Source organism: Parus major, chromosome 2 (assembly GCF_001522545.3).
Source record: "Parus major isolate Abel chromosome 2, Parus_major1.1, whole genome shotgun sequence".
Classification (NCBI taxonomy): Eukaryota; Metazoa; Chordata; class Aves; order Passeriformes; family Paridae; genus Parus; species Parus major.
The window spans coordinates 73839700-73859874 of NC_031769.1; the positions used below are offsets into that span (position 1 = coordinate 73839700).

Genomic DNA, 20175 nt, shown 5'->3' on the forward strand with positions numbered 1-20175 from the left:
GTTTTAAGTAATCCAAGCCAGGAAGAACAAACTCTACCTGATGCTTTACCTGTGTCTTAAGAACCTACTTTTTTTCCATGCAAATGTTGATCAGTGAAAAGACCCCACTGAAATAGAATGTTTACCAATTTTTGCAAAACCTCAAACTTCAAAAAATCTCCCAAAAACTCTAGGTCATAAGACAGTAAAAAAATGCAAACTATGCACCATGTGTCATATCTGAACTGCTTCACCAAAATGAAAGAAATACATACAACATAACTCTTTCCTATGCTGCTTCTGGAACATGAGGAAAATCAACACTGCTGCGTGATAATACAGCCTTTGAAAACGTTGTTCTGGGGAAATCTTGCAGCCAGAACATTATTCATGGGGTTGTGCTTTCTTGAAATTCATTCACAGGGCACAGAAGTGGTCCTTCAGTTTCTTTGCTGTACCTTCTCTTCCTTGCATGTTGCTGCTTGGATTTGTCCATGCTTGATGGATTATTTTGCAATTTGGATTTTTTTTTGTGTCTTGTAGTGTGAATGTTGGCCTGATTTTTTTGGGGCTAACTTAAGACAAAGAGATTAAAAATTCAAGTGATATTGTATTTCATTCATAAAATTCTGTGCCTATAAATGCTTTAAAATTATCCCTCTAATAGATGTGTTAAAATTTATATTTTTCACCTCTGTGATAGAACTAAGTTGTTTTTATTCCTGTTTAGATAGGAGAACTGGTCAAACAGTTTATGATAGTATGACTTGTCACAGTGATAGACAGGCTGAGGTACAATCTTTCTACTCTGTCATTCCCTATCTGTTCTAGTATATCATTATCAAACAAAAAGAGACACCTTAATTGACAGAGCTTTAAGCTAGTGTATGGAAGAAATTTTTTATTTAACTTAACATTAAACTTAAATACATGAGGAAGGGAGTTTTTAACATACATTTGCTAGGCAGTCAATAAGGAAAAATACTTGAAAAAAAAAACCAAAGAAAAATTAATTAAGGGAAGGATAAAAATGAAGAAAGCTTCATCAGCACCAGCAGAATTTAGTAAGGCCTTTACTCTAAACCCTTCCAAGTTCAAGCTGGAATTGAAGAGCACACTGATATAAATCAGGAAATAGCAGAAGATGTATTTGCTAAATAAGATTCCAATCAGTATAAAATTAAGCATAAGCTTTTATAATCAGTTTATAATCTTTTAGCTTTCCAAATGCAATGGATTTAAACTGATACTCATTCAGTACACATTCCTAGGGATGCATTTGCTAAAGTTCTAGTCTTTCTTTTTCCATTCTAGCTACAAGAACCTGTCACTTTTCGCTTATGACAGAGTGCCTTTTTGAAATACTTAAAAGTTGTGTATTTATCAGTATAGTTGATATTATCATTTCTGTTATCATCTTTGACACAGAAAAATTCAGCTTATTTAGAGTAATGGGTAAGGCAATGGGATTCTATGTAATAATGTGTCCTTTCACGCCTCTGCGTGTCATGAGGTTGTGACTTCCTAAAGCAGAGTAAATCTAGTTTAGGGAACCTAATTAGGGTACTCTTCTAGGAAGGATACTGAGCCCTTGGCTTTACAGAGAAGCTGTCTCTGGATATTTTGCACATCTGATTCATCTGTTCATAATACTTTGCACCATTTATATGAATGTGGAGATCAGCTAACCCCTAACTAGGGTTTTCTGTGTCAGGGACTGATGAACAGTAGATTACTTTGTGCCTACTTTGCCTTTAGACATTTATGACTGCATAGCTCTCCATCTACTTATTCTTCTCCTAGTTGCAGCTGTGGTGTGGAAATGTATGCTGCCTCACAGGTACTGTCCCTCATGTATGTACAGGTTGTTCTCTCCTCAGAAGAGCAACTCTAGCAGGAAATGTGACTTTTCCATAATTAATTTAAAAAGAGCCAGGCTTACTAAAAGCCAGCTATTCTATTCCTCTAGATAGATGGGACAGTCTGAGATAAAGAACTTCAGAGGAATTCAATTAGCTCCAGATGTTTAGGGTGGAGAAGTGAATACCACCAAGAAAAGGGGTGGGAAGCTGCTCAGAGTCAAGATCTCTTTCAGCAGCATGGCAGTTCTCAACAGGCATCTGTCTTTTATTCTGTCACTTCAGAAACTTAATGGCACAGCCCACACTTTCCTATCACAAAGTAGGTATTCCTACTAGCATTGGTAGGGGAACTCTTGTGAGAGAAAAAACATCATGCAACTGACTGGCTGTAGCTATAGCTTCCATGATAAATTCTATCTCAAACAAGAAACAAGTCCATAATGTCATAATTATTAGGTGAGATGAGGATTGCATGTGTCATGCAATCATTATCATCATTATCTGATGATAATGGTATTTTCTGTGTAGAAAAGTCCAAGTAACTAAAAAGGATTTTCTACCTGGTAGCTTAAGAGATCTATAGACTATAATTCTACAGAAAATGGATCACATTCATGCACCCTAGAAGGAAAAGATATTTTGTCATTTCATGACCATAAACACCTCATTCTAGACTAAAAATTTCTAACCGTGCCAACAGATTCATTTCAGGGTCACTTTGCAGTATAAAGCTCCTGCTTGTTCTCAGCTTTCTGAACAGTGGTTATCAGGTGATCTTCAGAGACTATCTTCATAAATATAAATAGATATTCATTAGAAATTGTAAACTCTCTTTTAATGGGTGTCTTAGAAATGTTGGTTTAGATGCAAAAAAATTCACATAAAGACTTCCTAAGTTTCTAGTGTCTATTTTTATTATATTTATTCATACAGCATAATTTATATTTTCATGCACTGATATTTTATATATGTTGTAGAAAAGATACAGCAGGGAACACCATGCAAAATAATGTATTACTGTCAGTATGTATTATATACAGAGATGCAGCTTTGTTTGATATACTTATAGTGATTCCTCTTTCAAAAGGGAAATACTGCAATCACATACTCTACCTCAAAAGATCATACTTACCATTTTAATTGATTACAGCAATGCCATTGAACATTTTGCTGATCTTGCACAATTAAATAGCAAGAGTTAGAATTTGACTGTAATGCTGTCTTTTCCTCATTTAGTTTTTGGAATCAGTGAGTAAGTATTGTCTTGAAGAGAAATAAAAATATCTCCTGCTTAAAGCTGGGATGATTTTTTTTTTTTTCCCCCAGAGCCCTGTTTGTGGCAAATTCTCTTCCATTATTTCTGAGTTTTGGACATCAAGATCATCCTCTGACTTAACCACAGGGAATATAGCCAAGCACAGGTACAGAGGGAGTACCAGTGCTTTCACAGGTGTAGATCAAACCAGGCCTCCTTGGGCCAGTTCAAATGCTTTCATTAGAAATAAATTATGTCTTCCACAGGCTCCCTCAACCCAGAGGACTATTTACCACAGATTTTGGGTGCACAGTGGAGAAAAGACCACATCTATGTATGAGGACACATGGCACAACTTCACTTTTCCCATCTGATTCATTAAGGGTTTTGGATTGTGGGGGTTTCACATTCAATGGTTCCTGTTATATATTTTGAAAAATTCTAAAATTATAAAAATTTAATAGTATGGTAGAATCCTTTTCCACTGAGCTGTCATCAGCAGCTGCACACTTCATTTTAGCTCATAATCCTTTGGAAGAATATATAAAATTGCACTGGATAAAGAAGAAATTTGATGTTGATAAATTTACTCACATTTTCTCTCCTGTTGCTGTCTAATGGCCAATAATGGAATTTGTTGTTGTAACCCATGATTATGTTGTTATTTGGTTATAACAATGGTTATACCCAGACACCTGAACAGATTGAAGTTCTCATCAGCTGTCACCATTCTGCAGAACATTTCTCTCAAATGACATTCAACATAACTGTGAACTGAAACCTATCAACATATGTGCACAGAGCACATTGTAACATGGAGTTATATGACAACAATAAGAATAATTCAATTTTAAAAATTATTTCTAATGTTGATTCTTGCATTAAAGTTGAAAAGGGCAGACCAGAACACTGTGTTTCTATATGCATCAGCTCCAGCTGAATTGGTGATGCAGAAATAATCATCAGAAATCTATGCAATTTGTAACTTATATAAATAATTACTTGTATAATTAAATTATATTAAGACATTATTGTGAATTTTTTATTCTTTCACTGCTCTACTAGTGCACATTTTTCATTGGCCAATATTTTTTTACTTATATGGCATTCCATAAAAGGAATGTTGGGAGTTTTGCACTGTGATTTTAGAAGTGTTGCTATTGAATTCCACATAATGCAACAAAAATATTCAGAAGAGAAGAATTAGAAAAAGAGCAATCCCTAAGCCCTCAAGTGCATGATGTTGGTAGAGATGAAGATTCATCTGAACTGAACAGTCAGGTACTGTTTTTATATCTTTCTAGTGACTCATTTGCCATCATCTTAATACCTGACAACCACACTCATTATTGGAAAAGTCTGTTCTGGCTTAGTGTGCTTAAACTAAATCCCCATGACAGAAGGAGATAATGTTTTATTTAGTTTGATAATAAGTGTTTTAATTTAAATAAAGCTCAGCTTTATTAGTGAAAAAAGAATCACTAAAGAAAGAGTATAAATTCTTTTTTACTTAGTTACTTTTGAATAAGATTGTATTCCAGTCTAATTTGAACTTCTAATTTTGTACTTCAAAATACAGAACCATGTTGTCTATTTTTACAAAAACTAGTCAGAAGAATGTCAGTTTTTGGAAGCAGATATTTTACTAAACATAAAAAGAGAAGACATAGAAATACATCACAAAGAAAATGAATTATGATAATAAGATACGTACAGCTTACTAATTCAAATAATATTTTTAACATTTTTGTATATATACGTATACACACACACACAAATACAAATTCTTTAATTAACATTTTTTATTATTGTTTGAAATTCTTATAGTACTAAGAAAACCTTCTCACAGATGGGAGCCTCTTATGAAAGCCCTGTACAAAGCTAGTAAAAATACACCTCTTCTTATTAGAAATAATTTTCAGCTTTAAAATTCTTCTTTTCCAGTTGACCTTTAAAAAAAAAATCATTCTTTTCTCCCTTTGTTCACCTTTCTTTCACCTCATGATTTTGCAGTTAGACTTGTCTGTCTTAAAGGTCTTTTATAACCTAAAGGATTCTCTGATTCTGTGATTTTAGTTGCTCCTAGTTTCCATATACCTACTGTCATTCATCTGACCCATTTGTAGTAGTGTCTTAACTCCTCTCAACACAAGCTTTAAGCTCCACTCTTGCCTGACTAATGCATGTTAACTTATTATTTAGAAGATGCCCTAGGTAATCCAAACTTTTAGGATCAGGAAACATTTGCACTGTCTGTGTTGTGAACAGATTTTACCTCATCCCTAAATGTCCTCTGCAGTGATGTTTATGTGTGGCAGAAAGAAAGAAAAACTATTTTATTGGATTTGATTAGTAACAATTACACTGGTTTTTTTTTTGTGTTTTTAATTTCTCCATGTCTTGAATTAAAGTCTCTGGCACCCCCACACCCCTTTGAATTTTAAGAAAATTTTCAAGGTTTATGTATTTTTAGAGGGAAGGAATAAATGCATTTGTGTGAAAGCAGTACATTAGATTCTAATTATCAGTTTTTAAAAGAAACGATGCAATCTGTGTCGACCATAAAGTGCTTGCCAAGAGAAAATATGTGTAGAATAATTATATTTTAAAAGGGCAGCCTTCCAAGTAGAAAGTCTCCAGGCTCATTTACACCCTCCTTTCTTGTAGTGGGTATCCTTGTACCAAGACACTTTTGCAGTAGAGATCTGCCAAAAAGGGTCTGCTTGGGTGTAAGCTAACTGTACAAAAATGGCTTTCTTTTCAGTTCAGGGCATCATTCTGTATTTTCAGTTGTAGGTAATATTGGAGTTGAATGGATGTTCTGGTTTCTCAAATAGCTTTCACTGCACATCTTACCCAAGAAAGTACAGGAGCTGGTGGCTACAGATGGAATGGTGATACCTGGGAGTAGATGAAGGAAGAGAAAATAATGGAGTAAAGTCCTAAAATATATTGCATAAAGAAAAATGACATAAAGATACAGATGCGGGATGTGTACCTAATACTGTTGTGATAGCATGGAATGGTTGAATAGCCTGAAACATTTACCATTTTGTTCAGTCCAGGTATGCACTGCAATAAATCTGCAACTGCAAGTTGATTTACTAGTAACAAGTAAATTGAACAGTGATTTTATTATTTTATTTCATTATTTCTTTTTTTTTTTTCAGCCTGTGAAATTGGCAGTGGAATAACACCTAGAATCTCAGAGTGTATCATAGGGTAAATATATCAATTTAGGGATTTGTCATGGAGTTACTTTACCTTTAAGAAAGTTGAAGTTGCTGAGAACTGCCTAGAGTCTTTTCTCCTGACCAATTATCGGTCATTGCTGAGAATTGACAGCAGTTTAGGACATTGAAAAGTGGGATCAACTTGTGAATCCTACCTTAAAGTGTAAAACCAGAGCTCTCTGAGTTCTCTTTGTTTCCTGGCGGTGAAAGGTAGCAGAGCTCCGGCCTCTCGCTCTCTGCCCGGCCATGCGGCCGGGCGGGGGCCGGGCCGGGCCTGCTGCATCTCCCGGCTGGGAGATGGGGCCTGCGGGGGGCTTGCCCCGAGCCCTGTCTGGGCCGGGCCGGTTCCTGGCTTGGCTGCAGGTTTTGCCGTGATAGAATTCATCAGAAACTGCCGAGTGAAGAAGGAGAGGGGCTCTGGGCCTGCAGCAAGCAGAGATGGTGACCACACTCTCCAGAGCAGCCATGAGGAACTCTCCATCACAGACGGCTCCAGTTCCTGCACCAGCCGAGGCCACAGAACTACCTACAACAGCCTGGGCAAGATTTTAACTCTTTCATTACCCAGATGAGACTTGCGGATTAATCTTTTTATCCAGAGAGAGAAAAGGAGAATGATCAACATGAAAAGAGACTTTATAAACTACCAGTGACAAGAAAGAAAAGAAACTTCAAGAAAGGTAGAGAATTAAGAAGATGCTTTAATTTAGCTGAAATATCTTTCTGTTAAACTATGGAGATGGACAATGAAGTCCTGGAAAGAACTCCTTTAATTCATGATAAGTATGTAGGGAGGAATAAAGTATTCAAAGTGTAAACTTGAGTAATTATGGTATAGTGAAGTGCTGGAAGATTTGAAGCCTTAAGAGGCAATGAGAAAACTGTTGTCTAGTGAAGCTCACAGAAACAGATGAAGAAGACTTTTTTACCTTTGAATACTCATCCTTAAAAATGCTATCCCTAGACTCATGACCCATACACATCTCAGAGTGATGTGAAAATGGGAGGGGTGGGCTCTGATAACAGCAGCTCTGGGCAGCTGATATCAGGGCAATGGAAAACTATAACAAAAATAGTTTTCTTCTGAGAAACTCCATAAATTAACAGGAAGAAGCTTCTGTTTCTCTACAAAGACAGGTGAAAAGACTGTAGCAAGAATTGGGACTGTTTTAACCACCAAAGTTCCAAAGTTTTTGTCTCTGTTGTCATGTGAACGAGAGAATAGTAGATAGATAAGGGATGAAAAGGTTTTTCTGGAAGTTTATTCTGGTGTTCTTATTCTTGTTGTTTGTCAATAAACTTTCTTTATTCCTTTTAAGTTTTATGCCTGTTTTGCCCTTATTCTAATCCATATCTCACAGCAAGAAATAAGTAATTTTCTTAGTTACTGGTTTTAAACCATGACAGGATTTAAAGCATTCCTTGATACTTAAACCTTTTTTACTCATTCTCTACCTTTTTTTTTTAAATTTTATGAGGATGGGAAATGTGGAAAGGGAAGTTGTCAACTCATACAACAACTTTTCTGTGTCTATATTGCTGTGAAATTAAGATCACAGCAATCCTGGCAGACGTCATAGCCCTTGTTCTTTCATGATTTGTGGGGGTATAGAGATTGATTCATTTAAAAGTAGACTATCTTGCAATTTTTAAGCTTCTTTTCCTTCCGATTCCTTTGCCTATGTATGTGAATTTACATATTTGACTTTTAAAATGATTGTATTAATAGAGGTCATTGAAGTATTTAAGGAAAGAGAAGGTGAACAGTTGAGGATCAGGTGAGTAAGGTACTGAAGAGAAAATCAGCACCATAGGCTACTGAGGAACAAAAACATCTGGTCCATGCTCCTGCAATGCTCAGTTTACCTAGGAGTATAGAACCATTCTTGAAGCACCTTACCTAATGCATTTCCTGGTCTTTCATGTAGTTTGAAATTATTTACGCAGGTGTATGAATGCTTGAAAGCGACACAGAGCTGATAACACTGAGTTATTGAAGCAGTAAGATCTTAATTTATTGCTAAAATACAAACAATCTTACCTCGTGTTAGAAACTGTCAGAAGAACTGAATAAATAATTTCTCCCAGATGTGCTAGTAGTGAGTTGTTATCAACTTTTCATCCTCTCTGAAGCAAACTAGCATTCAGCTTGTTATAGGCTGAAGCAGATTGCTAGATCACATGGACTTGTAGACTGACTCAGTCTGGCATCTGGTACTGGATATGATTCAAAAACACTGCCACAATTTCTGCATAGATTTATGCAATGTATCTTACAATAGTCTGTGTAATATTATTCATACTTTATTTTTTTTAATCAGTCATTTCCTTTGCCATATGTGTTATTGTTTCTACACATTAGCAAGAATTATGGAATATGTCTTTTTCTGCCATCACAGAAAAATATTCATGATTTTCTGCACTAACAGAGCTTTGCTGCAAGAAATTATTAGTTTACACTTGGGGCAGATTTGCCCAGAGATCTGACACTAAACTGTGTTACTCACACAGGAGAATAAAAGTGCAGATTTCAGCAAAGGTAGAAATGAACCCCTCACATTTCCAAGCCTTGCTTCATTTTTAATATTCAGGATTTATGGGGAAAACATAAAATTAAGACAACCTGTGTGAATACAATCATTTGCACAACCTTGTTGCAGTAAATTCAGGTGATTCTGGAATATAATCACATTGTAGGGAGGGAAGTAGGTAATATCTGGGCACTTTTTCTCTTGCCCTTTAATTTTGCTGAAATAGTGAAAAACCAAGAATTAGAAAATAAGTGCGAGCAAGAAGGAGAAATGGGATACAGACCCAAAGTTGCTGTGGATACAGTGTCAGAAAAACTAGTCTCTCACTAATCTGTATGGTTTTCAGCACAAAAAAAATAAATGTGCTTTCTTCCAGTGCAAAACAGCTTGTAGCACACAAATCAAGACACAGTAGCAAGCACTTATTCTTTAGCATAAACTGCTTTCTGGAAAATTTCAGGCACTGAAAGTCAGGATTATTTCCTAGTGTTGTGTAAGTACTGCTAATGCTAGCTTCTTGCTCTTCATCCTTGCATCTGAATCTAAATTTTGCATTCTTTTATTGGTGGAGAATTTAGTTAATTTTAAATTAATCAGTCAGCTGTTCCTCTGCAGTAATTTGACACTGTGTAATGTTGAATTGCCCCACAAATTACATAGCTCAGTGTGGGTTACTAATAAGCGTGCACTTGCGTGCTGTCCAGCAGTGTCATCTGGGAAGCTTATGTCAAAATCAGCAGATTTGGTGAATAAATACAATGTGACACATCCCAGCTAATTCAGAGGATTGCAGCTCTGCTCAAATAAGTGAAATGGTTGCTGAGTTGTCCTAGCTGAGTGATACTTGTGAAGCCCAGTGAATACATCAGTAACTGTAGAATTGCTAATCCTGCCAGTTGTAAATCTTTATTTCTCCAACACATTTGGGGAAAAAAAACTATGTTTAGTCTAGTCTTTGTATTTCGGTTTTCCTTTGTCTTGGGAGCCCTGGCTTTTCCTGCTTTTTCTCCACCTAGGAAAAGCAACCATGATTGATTCTCTCTTGTATAATCCAAGGGCTCAGATAAGACATGCAATGCAGCCTGATTTGTTACTAGTTGAACTTAAAACCTACAGCTGGCAATCAGAAATACACTCAACCATCTCAGCTTTAGTGCCAAATCCAATGACAGCAGATGGGAGCAATCTTGTCATGCTTCTCTGTTTACAAATTCCTGCTTCATAATTTTGCTCTGTGATATTCTTACTTCCAGTAGTATGCTTGAAGGTTGTTTTTGCAGTGAAGCCCAAATAAATTTTATTTAATGTAGGGACACTACCAAAACAATTATCTGGTTCCCTTTTAAAAGTACTAACATTTCTTTTCCTTCAAGTGTTCTGATTGTAATTTTGATTCTTTTTTTCTCTTGATGTGTGTCTGTAAGCTTTTAAATGATAATGGAAGGAAAATACCAAGATTTTATTGAGCAGAGTATAATGAAACAGCAGGAAGTTTTGAGCCCCTTAAATTAAAATGATGAGGAAGAAATAGACATTCATTATCTCAGACTGCATTATCTTTTCATTTTGCAAGCAAGGAAATATTTAACACCTTAAAAGCAAAATGCTTTAGTTTGGACCAGAAAGATAATTTAAAATCTCATGTGGGTGGCAGCTAGATGAAAGATCAGAATTTAGTATATTCACTGAGGAAGAATGATGAGATGAAAAAGTAGACAAAGAAGTGACTATGTTCATGTTCGCTCTGTGCCACAAACCATGACCTCTTCCACAGTCACAAGGACCTATTTTCAATTTCAAGTCAATAGCTATAAATGTTAGTAATTGCCATTAACTCCTTTTCCATAGCTTAGCTTCTTGCCCCATTACCAAAACCATTTAGTTTCCCAGTAATTCATTTTCTACATAATCTCCTTTCATGTCCCATGTTTCCTCTATTGTGTTTCACCTTGGGAAGTACATCATGTAAATAAAGTCTATATCCATAATCACTTTACAGTTCAGCTTAAGGGAATTCAGTCTTGAAAACTCCATTCTGACCAGTGTCCATAATGAAAGATCATTTTAGTCCTCATTAGATGGGAAAAGTGGATTTAAAAATATTTTATTTCAGCATCAGTTATGTAATCTTGTGTATCTTTTCAAAGCTTCTAGATGTATTTAAAGGATGGAGCAGGTAAAGGCATCTGCAAAAGAAGTTCATCATATGGTACTGGGATTTTAAAAAATCCTGCATTTAAAATAATGTTTAAGGCAAATTTATTGTAGGATAGACATTGATTAAAGGGACAAAAACATCCAAGAAGTTGAATTCAAGTTTATTTTATTTTTAAATTTTAACACGAGACTCATCAGAGTCTAGCCTGAAAAATGTGTATATTGGTATTTAAGGCAGAAAATACTGAGTTCTGTGCTCTTTCGGAATGAACAAAAAACTCCTAGATTCACAATGTAATTATCTCAGAAAACATAAAACAAGTGACCAAATATTTGTGTAAAAGGCAGTATTTTTAGTTCTGTTTAGCATTTATAGTAATCATTACTACGTTTATATTTTCATTTTTGTAAAACCAGGTTTGACTTTGGGTTTTAGATGCCATAAAGCTCTTGCTCTTGAAATAATTAGGTATTTCCCTTTATCTTCTCTGAAAGCCAAATGCCTGTGAAAGCTTTTGACACTCTCTCATGTCATCTCACATTTGTTTGATGTGGCTATGGGTGATTTTACATCCTTGGTTTTAAATTTCAGTTTATAACAAATGTGAAACCCTGCTTCATTGCAGTTTTAGTCACTCAACTACAGCAAGTCTGTGCTGTACTAGATAGGGGTAAAAGTCTAACAAAACATACTACCCACAGTTTTTCCATGCACTTAGAGGCAGTTAAGGACTTAAGAAATTGGTTCCTCCAAAGTCTTTTATTACATTATAAAAAAAAAAAAAAAAAAAAAGAAAACCAACAACAAAAAGAAATCACACAAAAAACCCCCAAAAAACCAAAATAACCCCAAAAAATAACCAAAAAATGTTGTTTTCTAGCATAGGAAAAGCCATTAATGTTTTTGTCCTCCCTTTTGTTTTTTTTTTTTTCTTCTCAAGCTTCATTCTGACTTGGACAAGGGAGTCGGCACTGTTAAATATACCCTTTCAGGAGACGGTGCTGGCACGGTTTTTACCATTGATGAGACCACGGGAGACATTCATGCCATAAGGAGCCTAGATCGAGAAGAAAAACCTTTCTACACACTCCGAGCTCAGGCTGTGGATGTTGACACCAAGAAACCACTAGAGCCTGAATCAGAGTTCATCATCAAAGTGCAGGACATTAATGATAATGAGCCAAAGTTTCTGGATGGGCCTTATGTTGCCAGTGTCCCAGAAATGTCTCCAGTAGGTGAGTAAGAAGCTGTAAATGCTTGATAACTAATTGCATATTACTTCATTATCTCAATGTACTTTTCTTGCTGAGGAAAGAGAAGGATGAAATTACAAAAACAACTTCTAAAACTTATTATTAGAAATGTTTCTAGTATTCTGTGACTAGATATACACAGATTACAGTTTTGTTTTAATTTTGCTTGCTTATTTAGAAACTTGTTCTCCTCCAATATGCCTGTGCCTGTCATATTAAGTTTCTGAGGGTAGAATGAATTAAAAATAAAGATATTCAAGGAAGGTATGATAAGATCCAGGGGTTCTCTGCAACCCCAAACCTATTTTGTCACATGATGCATTCCCTTCTCTTCCTTTGCTTACATTTGCTGTTTGCTGTACAAAACTGGATTACCCGTTTACTGCAAAGCATCTTGCCATTTAACTGGTTTTGTCTTTGTGGCTCTTAAACTCCTACAGCACTTGCATGATCTCCAAATTATACATTAGGGGGCAATTCTCTATTCAAGTCCTGTTATACTGTGCATGCTCTAACTGTTGCCCTTTCCTTGGTAACAATGCAAGAATGAGAGTCTGCAAGAGTGGCTCAAGTTGTCAAAAACCTAATGTCCAAGAAAATCTTTAGTACATCAGGGCCTTAAGTTAAAAGAAAAAAAAATAAAAAGAAGAAGATTGCCTGGGAACATGGCAAGTTTTCAAAAACCTAGTGTACAGAGGACAGAGTCATTTTCTTTTCAGAGAAACGTGGACTGCAGTAATGATTCTGAAGTACTAGAATAGGCTTTTGCTTGAAGAATTTTCACAAAACGATAGATATTTGCCAGAAATGACATAAAGAGCATCGATCCTGCTTTGGAGCAGGAGAATAGGTTAAATGGGGCCTTTTGGTCTCTTCCTGATGGCTGCAGTGGTCCTGAACAGTGTGTTGGCAACATAAACACAGTGCTTGTGTCCTGCTGCCAGATGGCATTTTGGGTTTCCCTGCAGGCACCAGAAATTAATTTGTTCTGGGATGGGAGTCCTTTAACTTCCCAGTGCAAGTTCCAGCTTATTGCCCTTCTCTCTCCTAAACTGTCTTTTCCCAGTACTTGACAAGCCAGTATGAGCCATTTAATACTCCTGGCAGTTGTTAACAGTTTTGGAAATTTTCTGGGTTGGAAGTGGCAGAGGCATACTGTTCCCCCTCAGCTATGTACCTTAGATGTTGATATTTTTGGAGTCAATCAGGGAGTAGCTATCTAAACAAGTTGCTACATAAAATTAAGGAGGTATTATTTAAAATTTTGTGATAAGGGGTAGTAGAATGTGATAGAATATGATAGAATGTGATGTGAGTAGACATGTAGACATGATCATGTTAACCTTATAGAAGTGTAGAGAAGCATTCACTATAGTCACTCACAGGGATTTGTCTGTAGATTCACAATATAGGTGCACTCTTGTTTCCCCTAATGAGATGCATAATAATATTGCTTATGGCTGTATTATGTACAATTGAAAACCATTCCTTACATTTTCACACCTTTTTGTCTTTGTCAATTTGTCTGACAAAATTTGTTTTGTCAAATTTGTCTGCAGCAAATTCAGGATAACATTTCTCACCAGTGAACGTATGGATGGTTATGAAATTGTTTGTAAAACCTGATCGGAAAAAAAAAATCTAACCAGTTTGTACAACAAAAAATAGTGCCTTCATTCATTCCTGTACTCTGTTGTTCTCCCCTATCTTTCTTTGTTATTTTTTTAAATAGCATGGAGCAGAAGATTAAATGCTAACAGAGCTTCATATGAAATACACTTCAAGGTGTGCCATACATTGTGGCTTTTACATGGATGAGGAGTTTCATGACTAAATGAGATACAGCTCAGCATGATGTGTCATGCATACAGCATTTTAAAAGAAATGCTTTTCAATTTATTCTCCTTTAGCAAAACAGAAGTAGATGCCATGCGTACTTCAGGTAAAAATGGATCTTCTTGGTCTTCTCTTTATTGGGTCACATTCACTATATCTATAAGATTTAGTCATAATTATTTTTTTTTGTTTTTTCTCTATTAAAAAAAATAATAAAAAAAGATGGATCAAAATTGATCAAAAAAGGCAAGGCAGAAAAAAAGGAAGCCTAAACTTCAATTAGTGGCTACTAAAGCAGCTAAGAAATTTTGCTGTTAGATTGTCTTGCAGCAAAAATATCCAGAAATGCCTTGTCCTCCGTAGTGTGCCAGGAGATTTTGCCTTCTCTGCAGGTCTTGCTATTCTCTTGTTCTCTCTTATCTGTTTTTCCATCCTTATGCAAGCACAGATTTCTCAGAGGATCTAAAACTACTCCTTTCTTTCATCAGTACCATTTAGTTGCACCTATAGAGATGCTTAGACCTACCAGTGCCTCAGGCTGACATTGAAAATCACTTTGATTTTTCAGCTGGTGCAGCATATGGTTGTCTTGGCTTAGGAAAAAACCCAGATAAACTCTTTCTCTCTGTCTTTTTTTTTTTTTTTTTTAACATTTTCATTTTCTAGTTGCCACTTTTTAATTACCAAATGTTCCAAATTTCATTTACTATAGTTTTACAACAGTATTGATTATAAACTGCACTCATGTACATATTTATTGGGAAATTGCAGGAAATTCACTTAAATACTACTTTTTTCACCCTTACTAGTCTCTTCTGTGAGCCTGAGAAACTTTTGTGACTAGTGACTTGCAGTCTTATTGTTTCATGACATTTGCTTGCAAAGGTTTACCCAATTTGGTGCTTTATCCCAAGGCTATTGGTAATATTATTGGTAATGGTACTTTTTAGAAACTGTCATGGATACATGGTTCTCAGTTTTGTAAAATCTTAGTGATTTTTTACTGGAAAAGTACAAAAAAATTAAAATTTATGTCATTCTCAAGATCTGGTTTTCTGCACAGAGAGATATATCTGTCGTAGCCATGTTTTTCACGTAGATTTTCTTAGAACTTGTGTTACTTTCCGTGCACGTTGTAGGTGGAAGTTTACTTTTTCCCTTCAGATTGAATTTTCTTCCACAGTTTCTGTACTCTAGTGTTGGTTTGTTTTTCCTTTTAATCAATACCACTCATTTAAAAAAGATAGTGGCACTGGATATTTTATTTTTTTTTCTGAAGAGATAGTTTTAGGACTGCTATTTTTACTTAGCCGTTCCCCCCCTTACCAGGAGCCAAATTCCTTCATATGCTCCTAAAAAAATAGTTAGAAGGCTGTTTACACACTACTAGCTTGGGTGCAAACCTATTTCATGCCAAAGTTTGAATGGACAGCCAGCCTTGCTCTTTCCATATGTACACTGTAATCTGTTCTTGTTTGATGGAGGGGAAAGTCAATCACAGCCATAAACAAGAAATATCGTCTCTTGAAAAGCTCCTTGGGTTACCAACTGTTGTAACATGCAGGCTGTTGTACCCATCTGTGCTTTCCAGTGTTTCTGATAGTTCCAAAGTGGACACAGCTTCTGCACTGTAGAGGAAGGATATCAGTGCCTCCAAAGTTGACATTGTATTGATCACATGACAAATGAGGTGCAGAATGCCTTATGGTGAAGATTTTATTTTTTAAAGGATGATTTGAAATTGCCTGCAGAAAAACTCAGCAGATGGAGTCAGATTACAATGCAGAACTAATATTTTAAGAACAGAGATTTCTATGCTGTTCTTTTACATCTAGTAAGAGACTTATAAAAGCTTAAAAGCTGGACTCCTAATGTTGGGTTAGTTTGGTTTTTTTGGTTGGGTTTTTTATTTGTTTGTTCATTTGTTTTTGGTTGTTTTGTGGGGTTTTGTTTGTTTGTTTGTTTGCTTCTGATACTGCATTTGTTTTATCAGTATCTTTATTTGAAAATATTTTCTTGATTTAATATAAGTTCCAAAATGTAGAATGAAACAGAAATGGGGATTTATCTATGAGGACTGAAAAGGGTGCCCTAATGTCTCTATTTGTAAGTTTGTAATAGCAAAATATGTTCTCCTTAAGTATAGTTTAATCAACTGTGCTGTTGCTTCTGGCAGCTGTGCCAGCTTCTGTTGCAATATAGTTGACGTAAGCATGCAAATATAGCTGAGTTTAAATCAAGGTTATCCCCTTATTAAAGCTATCAGTCCAGATGACTGAGAACGGGGGCATAGCAGCATTAAGCACGCATTCAAGGAAAGATCTTATTATGTATTTTTATATATTTATACATAAAAATGTGCACAGAAATGTATTTGCTTTCATACGCATTTGTTTCACTGAATATACGATTTTAACAGCAAATTTATAATTTCTATTGTCACAGTCTCCTAATTGTGTTCTAAGGTCTTGGCATTATTCCTCTATGCTTACACATAGACCAGCTAGGACTGTATTAAACCCATCAATTCCATAATATACAGATGGCATATGTTCTTTCCTATGCAATATAATTTCATACTTTTCCACTACATTAACTCTTTATTGGTTAAAGGGGACTGTACAAACTCCAGGTCATGATAGTGCATAAAAATGGTCAATGACAATAGAAAGTTGATAACAGTTTATTTTTACCATGTTCCTCAGTTGTGCAAAGCAGCTACCTGAAGAGTATTATGAATTTGCTTCCCATGGTACTGTCAGAGTGAAATAGTCTTTATAAATTTTCCGGCAGTTTTCATTCTGGAGTGAATACTTAATTGGCTTTTATTTAGACACTGGCATATATTTGAACATTGGCAATGGATCATATATGTACATCCTCAAATGGAACATTTAATATATCCATTTATGTATCCATTTATGTTTAATATATCCATTTATGTAGTTTCATGTGTAAGAATTGCAGTATGTAGAAAACTAACCTGGTGAAGTGGTGGGTACTAACCTGAACTCACTGGTTTGGCTCAGCTTAGCACTGTGTGCCTGAGTTTAGCCTGACACAGCGAGCAGAGGCTGGGGAAGGAAGGACTACAAGGCATTGGAGTAAATGCTGGATGATCCTGCCTTTCATATAGATTCTTAGATGTTGGTAATATATTTTCAAGGGCTTCCAAGATCTTACCCAGATTGTCGTGGAAGATATTTCTTTGGGAATCCATTGAAACCAGAGATACTTTTAAATGGCATTATGCATGCTTATGGAGAGATAACTGACAGTATAATCTGTCTGCAACCCTTCCAGCTACCGCCTGGTCTCCGTGATTTTTCTGCTGTTATCAAGGGTGTTATCAAGTCCTTAGAGAAAATTATGGGAGTTGGATGTCATAGTCCAGATACAAACATCTTGAATATGCTTTATTTTTATCCAGTTTTCCTTGTTGAATTATTTCCATTGATCATTTTCCTTAGTTTTTTTTTTTTTTTTGTCTGCTGTTGATCATTGAGATGAAAACTTTGTAGGATTTTCCACAGTGATCCCAAGATCAAGAATTAATAGGTAACAGAAGTACAAACCACCTCTGTGGAAGTACTGATAAGTCACTTTTTCCCATATCTCTTTGTGTTTCTCCATGTGAATTTTCATATTCTCAATTTCATGCTATGTTAGGATTCCCCGGTAGCACTTTGCAGCAAAGATTTCACTTTGTCAAGCTGTCACATGTTCATATATTCTCCTTTACTGGCAACCTATGAGTTCAGATCCAAGAGAGATACCAGTGGCAAGCCCTCTCCCATATAAAGATTGGCAATTTATTCCTACTGTTTTAGATTTCTTTTTATATAGATTATTTTAGGAAGAGCTGCTATGTCTTGAACTTTTTTTTTTTTTTTTTAAAGAGTCTTTGCTGAGGAACCTTGCTGAAAGCTTTTCTGAAATTTAGATCATCCTAATCTACGCCAGTAATCTTGAGCTATATACCCACTGATGCATCCAATAGTTTTAACTGGTTTTGTGAAGAGCAAGTTCCCTTCACAAAGGTGTACTGAGTTCAACCTTACAGGATTGTATCCACACATCCTCTAATTTGGTACTTTATTACAGTGTACAAATGTCGTCCATCACAGGGGTCAGACCTGGTGCCCTGGGTCATTTGGACCACGTTTCAGAAAAAACTCATGTTCCATCATTGCTTTCTGTACTGTTTTCTGGGGCTATGTCAAGTTAACTCATAGCAATTGATGGTTCAGTGGTTTCCCATGAAGAACTACTTTTTTTTTAAATTACAGCTCTTGTCTTTCTGATTCTCTTTTTGTTTTAATTTTGAAAAAATACATCTACTGCACTGATCATTGGAATTACGTTTATTTCCACTGTGCAGGAAAGTGAGTTTTAAGGAAGGAGCAGAAGGGAAGGCAGGTTAGGGCTCAAAAAGTGTTTTTCCTTTTATACAGGACATTGCACAAAATGTAAAACAAAATAAAAATAAAATTAAAAAAAAAAACTCAACACAGAGATATTGAGAGAATATTACAAATAGGCAGTTAAAGCTTTTGAGACAAAAGTGTGTCTTTATGATAGATCACTAAGCAACCTAGGGAGCATCAATTATGAGGCAGCAGGGAGCCAGAAAAAAAATTTAGATCAAAAGGGAGGGAGAAAATAGTGCAGAAAATCAAGACTTGATTAGTTAAAGGATAATGGTTGTTGCCATACTGTGTTTCCTTTCATATGCTCTGGCTGTTGGATATTGTCAGTGAAACAAAGACATTTGGCAAATGCTGTCAAGTGGGAGAATCTATATAAAATGAAAGCTGTGACAGACAGGACTATACAAACATGAGCAGCAAAATTCTCAGCAAAGCTGGAAAGCTTTGGCTGTTAAAAGGAGACACTGGATAGCTGTTTCCTGCTAGCTGTTTTTGCAGTCGCAAAATGTCAGTATTAGTGTTGAAACAATTTAAAATTGTTTGATTAATAATTCACATATATCTGAGACTACACTGGATATTTTCTACCATGACCTCAGCAAGGCTTTAGACACTGTCTCTCATGATATCCTCATAGGCAAACTCGGGAAATGGGAATTAGATGAGTGAACAGGGAAGTGAGTTGAGAAGTGGCTGAAAGGCAGATCCCAGAGGTTGATAATCAGTGGCACAGGTCCTAGCTGGAAACCTGTCATTTGTGGTGTCATCAAGATTCAGCACTAGGCCCAGTATAGTTTGACTTCTTCATCAATGAATTGGATGAAGAGGCAGAGGCTTCCTCAGCAGGTTCACTGATGGCACAAAGCTGGGAGGACTGGTCGATACCCCAGAGAGCTGTGCAGCCCTTCAAAGAGACCCTGACAGGGTGGAGAGATGGGTAGAGAAGAACCTTCTGAAATTCAACAAAGGCAAGTGCAGGGTCCTGCAACTGGGGAATAATAACCCCATGGACCAAGACAAGCTGCTGGTAAGCAACTCTGCAGAGAAGGACCTGGAAGCCCTAGTGGACAATAAACTGTCCATGAGCCACCAGTGTGTCCTTGTGGCTAAGAAGGCCAATGGGATCCTGGGATGCATTAGGAAGAGCATTGCCTGCAGATTGAGGGAGGTGTTTCTGTTCCTGGGGAGGCACAGCTGGAGTGCTGTCTCCAGTTCTGGGCCCCTCAGTTCAACAGAGACGTGGAGCAGGTCCAGTGGAGGGTAACATAGAGGATTATGGGACTTCCCTCTTATGAAGAGAGGCTGAGGGAGTTGGACTGTTCAGCCTTCAGAAGAGATAACAGAGAAGGGCCCTGATCAATGTCAGTAAGCAGTGTGTCAAGACCAAACTTCTTGTTGGGGCCAGGTAAGAGGGCAAGGAGGAAACAGGCAGAAATAGAACAGAAGGTTCCACCTGAACACAAGGTGACCGAGCACTGGAATAGATTGCTCAGAGAGGGTTGGGGTCTCCCTCACTCAAGAACCATCTGGACACAATCCTGTGCCATGTGCTTTAGATGAGCCTGCTTGAGGTGCGAGGTTGGACCAAATTCCCCACTGTGCTCCAGCCTTACCCATTCTGTGATTCTCTGTGATTGT

At 36.5% G+C, this 20175-nt stretch overlaps 1 protein-coding gene across 1 annotated transcript in view; it reads left to right on the plus strand.

Annotated features, from left to right (window-relative positions):
* Nucleotides 1-20175, plus strand: part of CDH12 (cadherin 12) — a 231235-nt gene that overhangs the window by 89555 nt on the left and 121505 nt on the right. The window contains exon 3 of the mRNA XM_015619585.3: nucleotides 11959-12253. Within this exon, the coding sequence (XP_015475071.1) occupies nucleotides 11959-12253 (295 nt within the window). The remainder of the gene's footprint in view (nucleotides 1-11958; nucleotides 12254-20175) is intronic.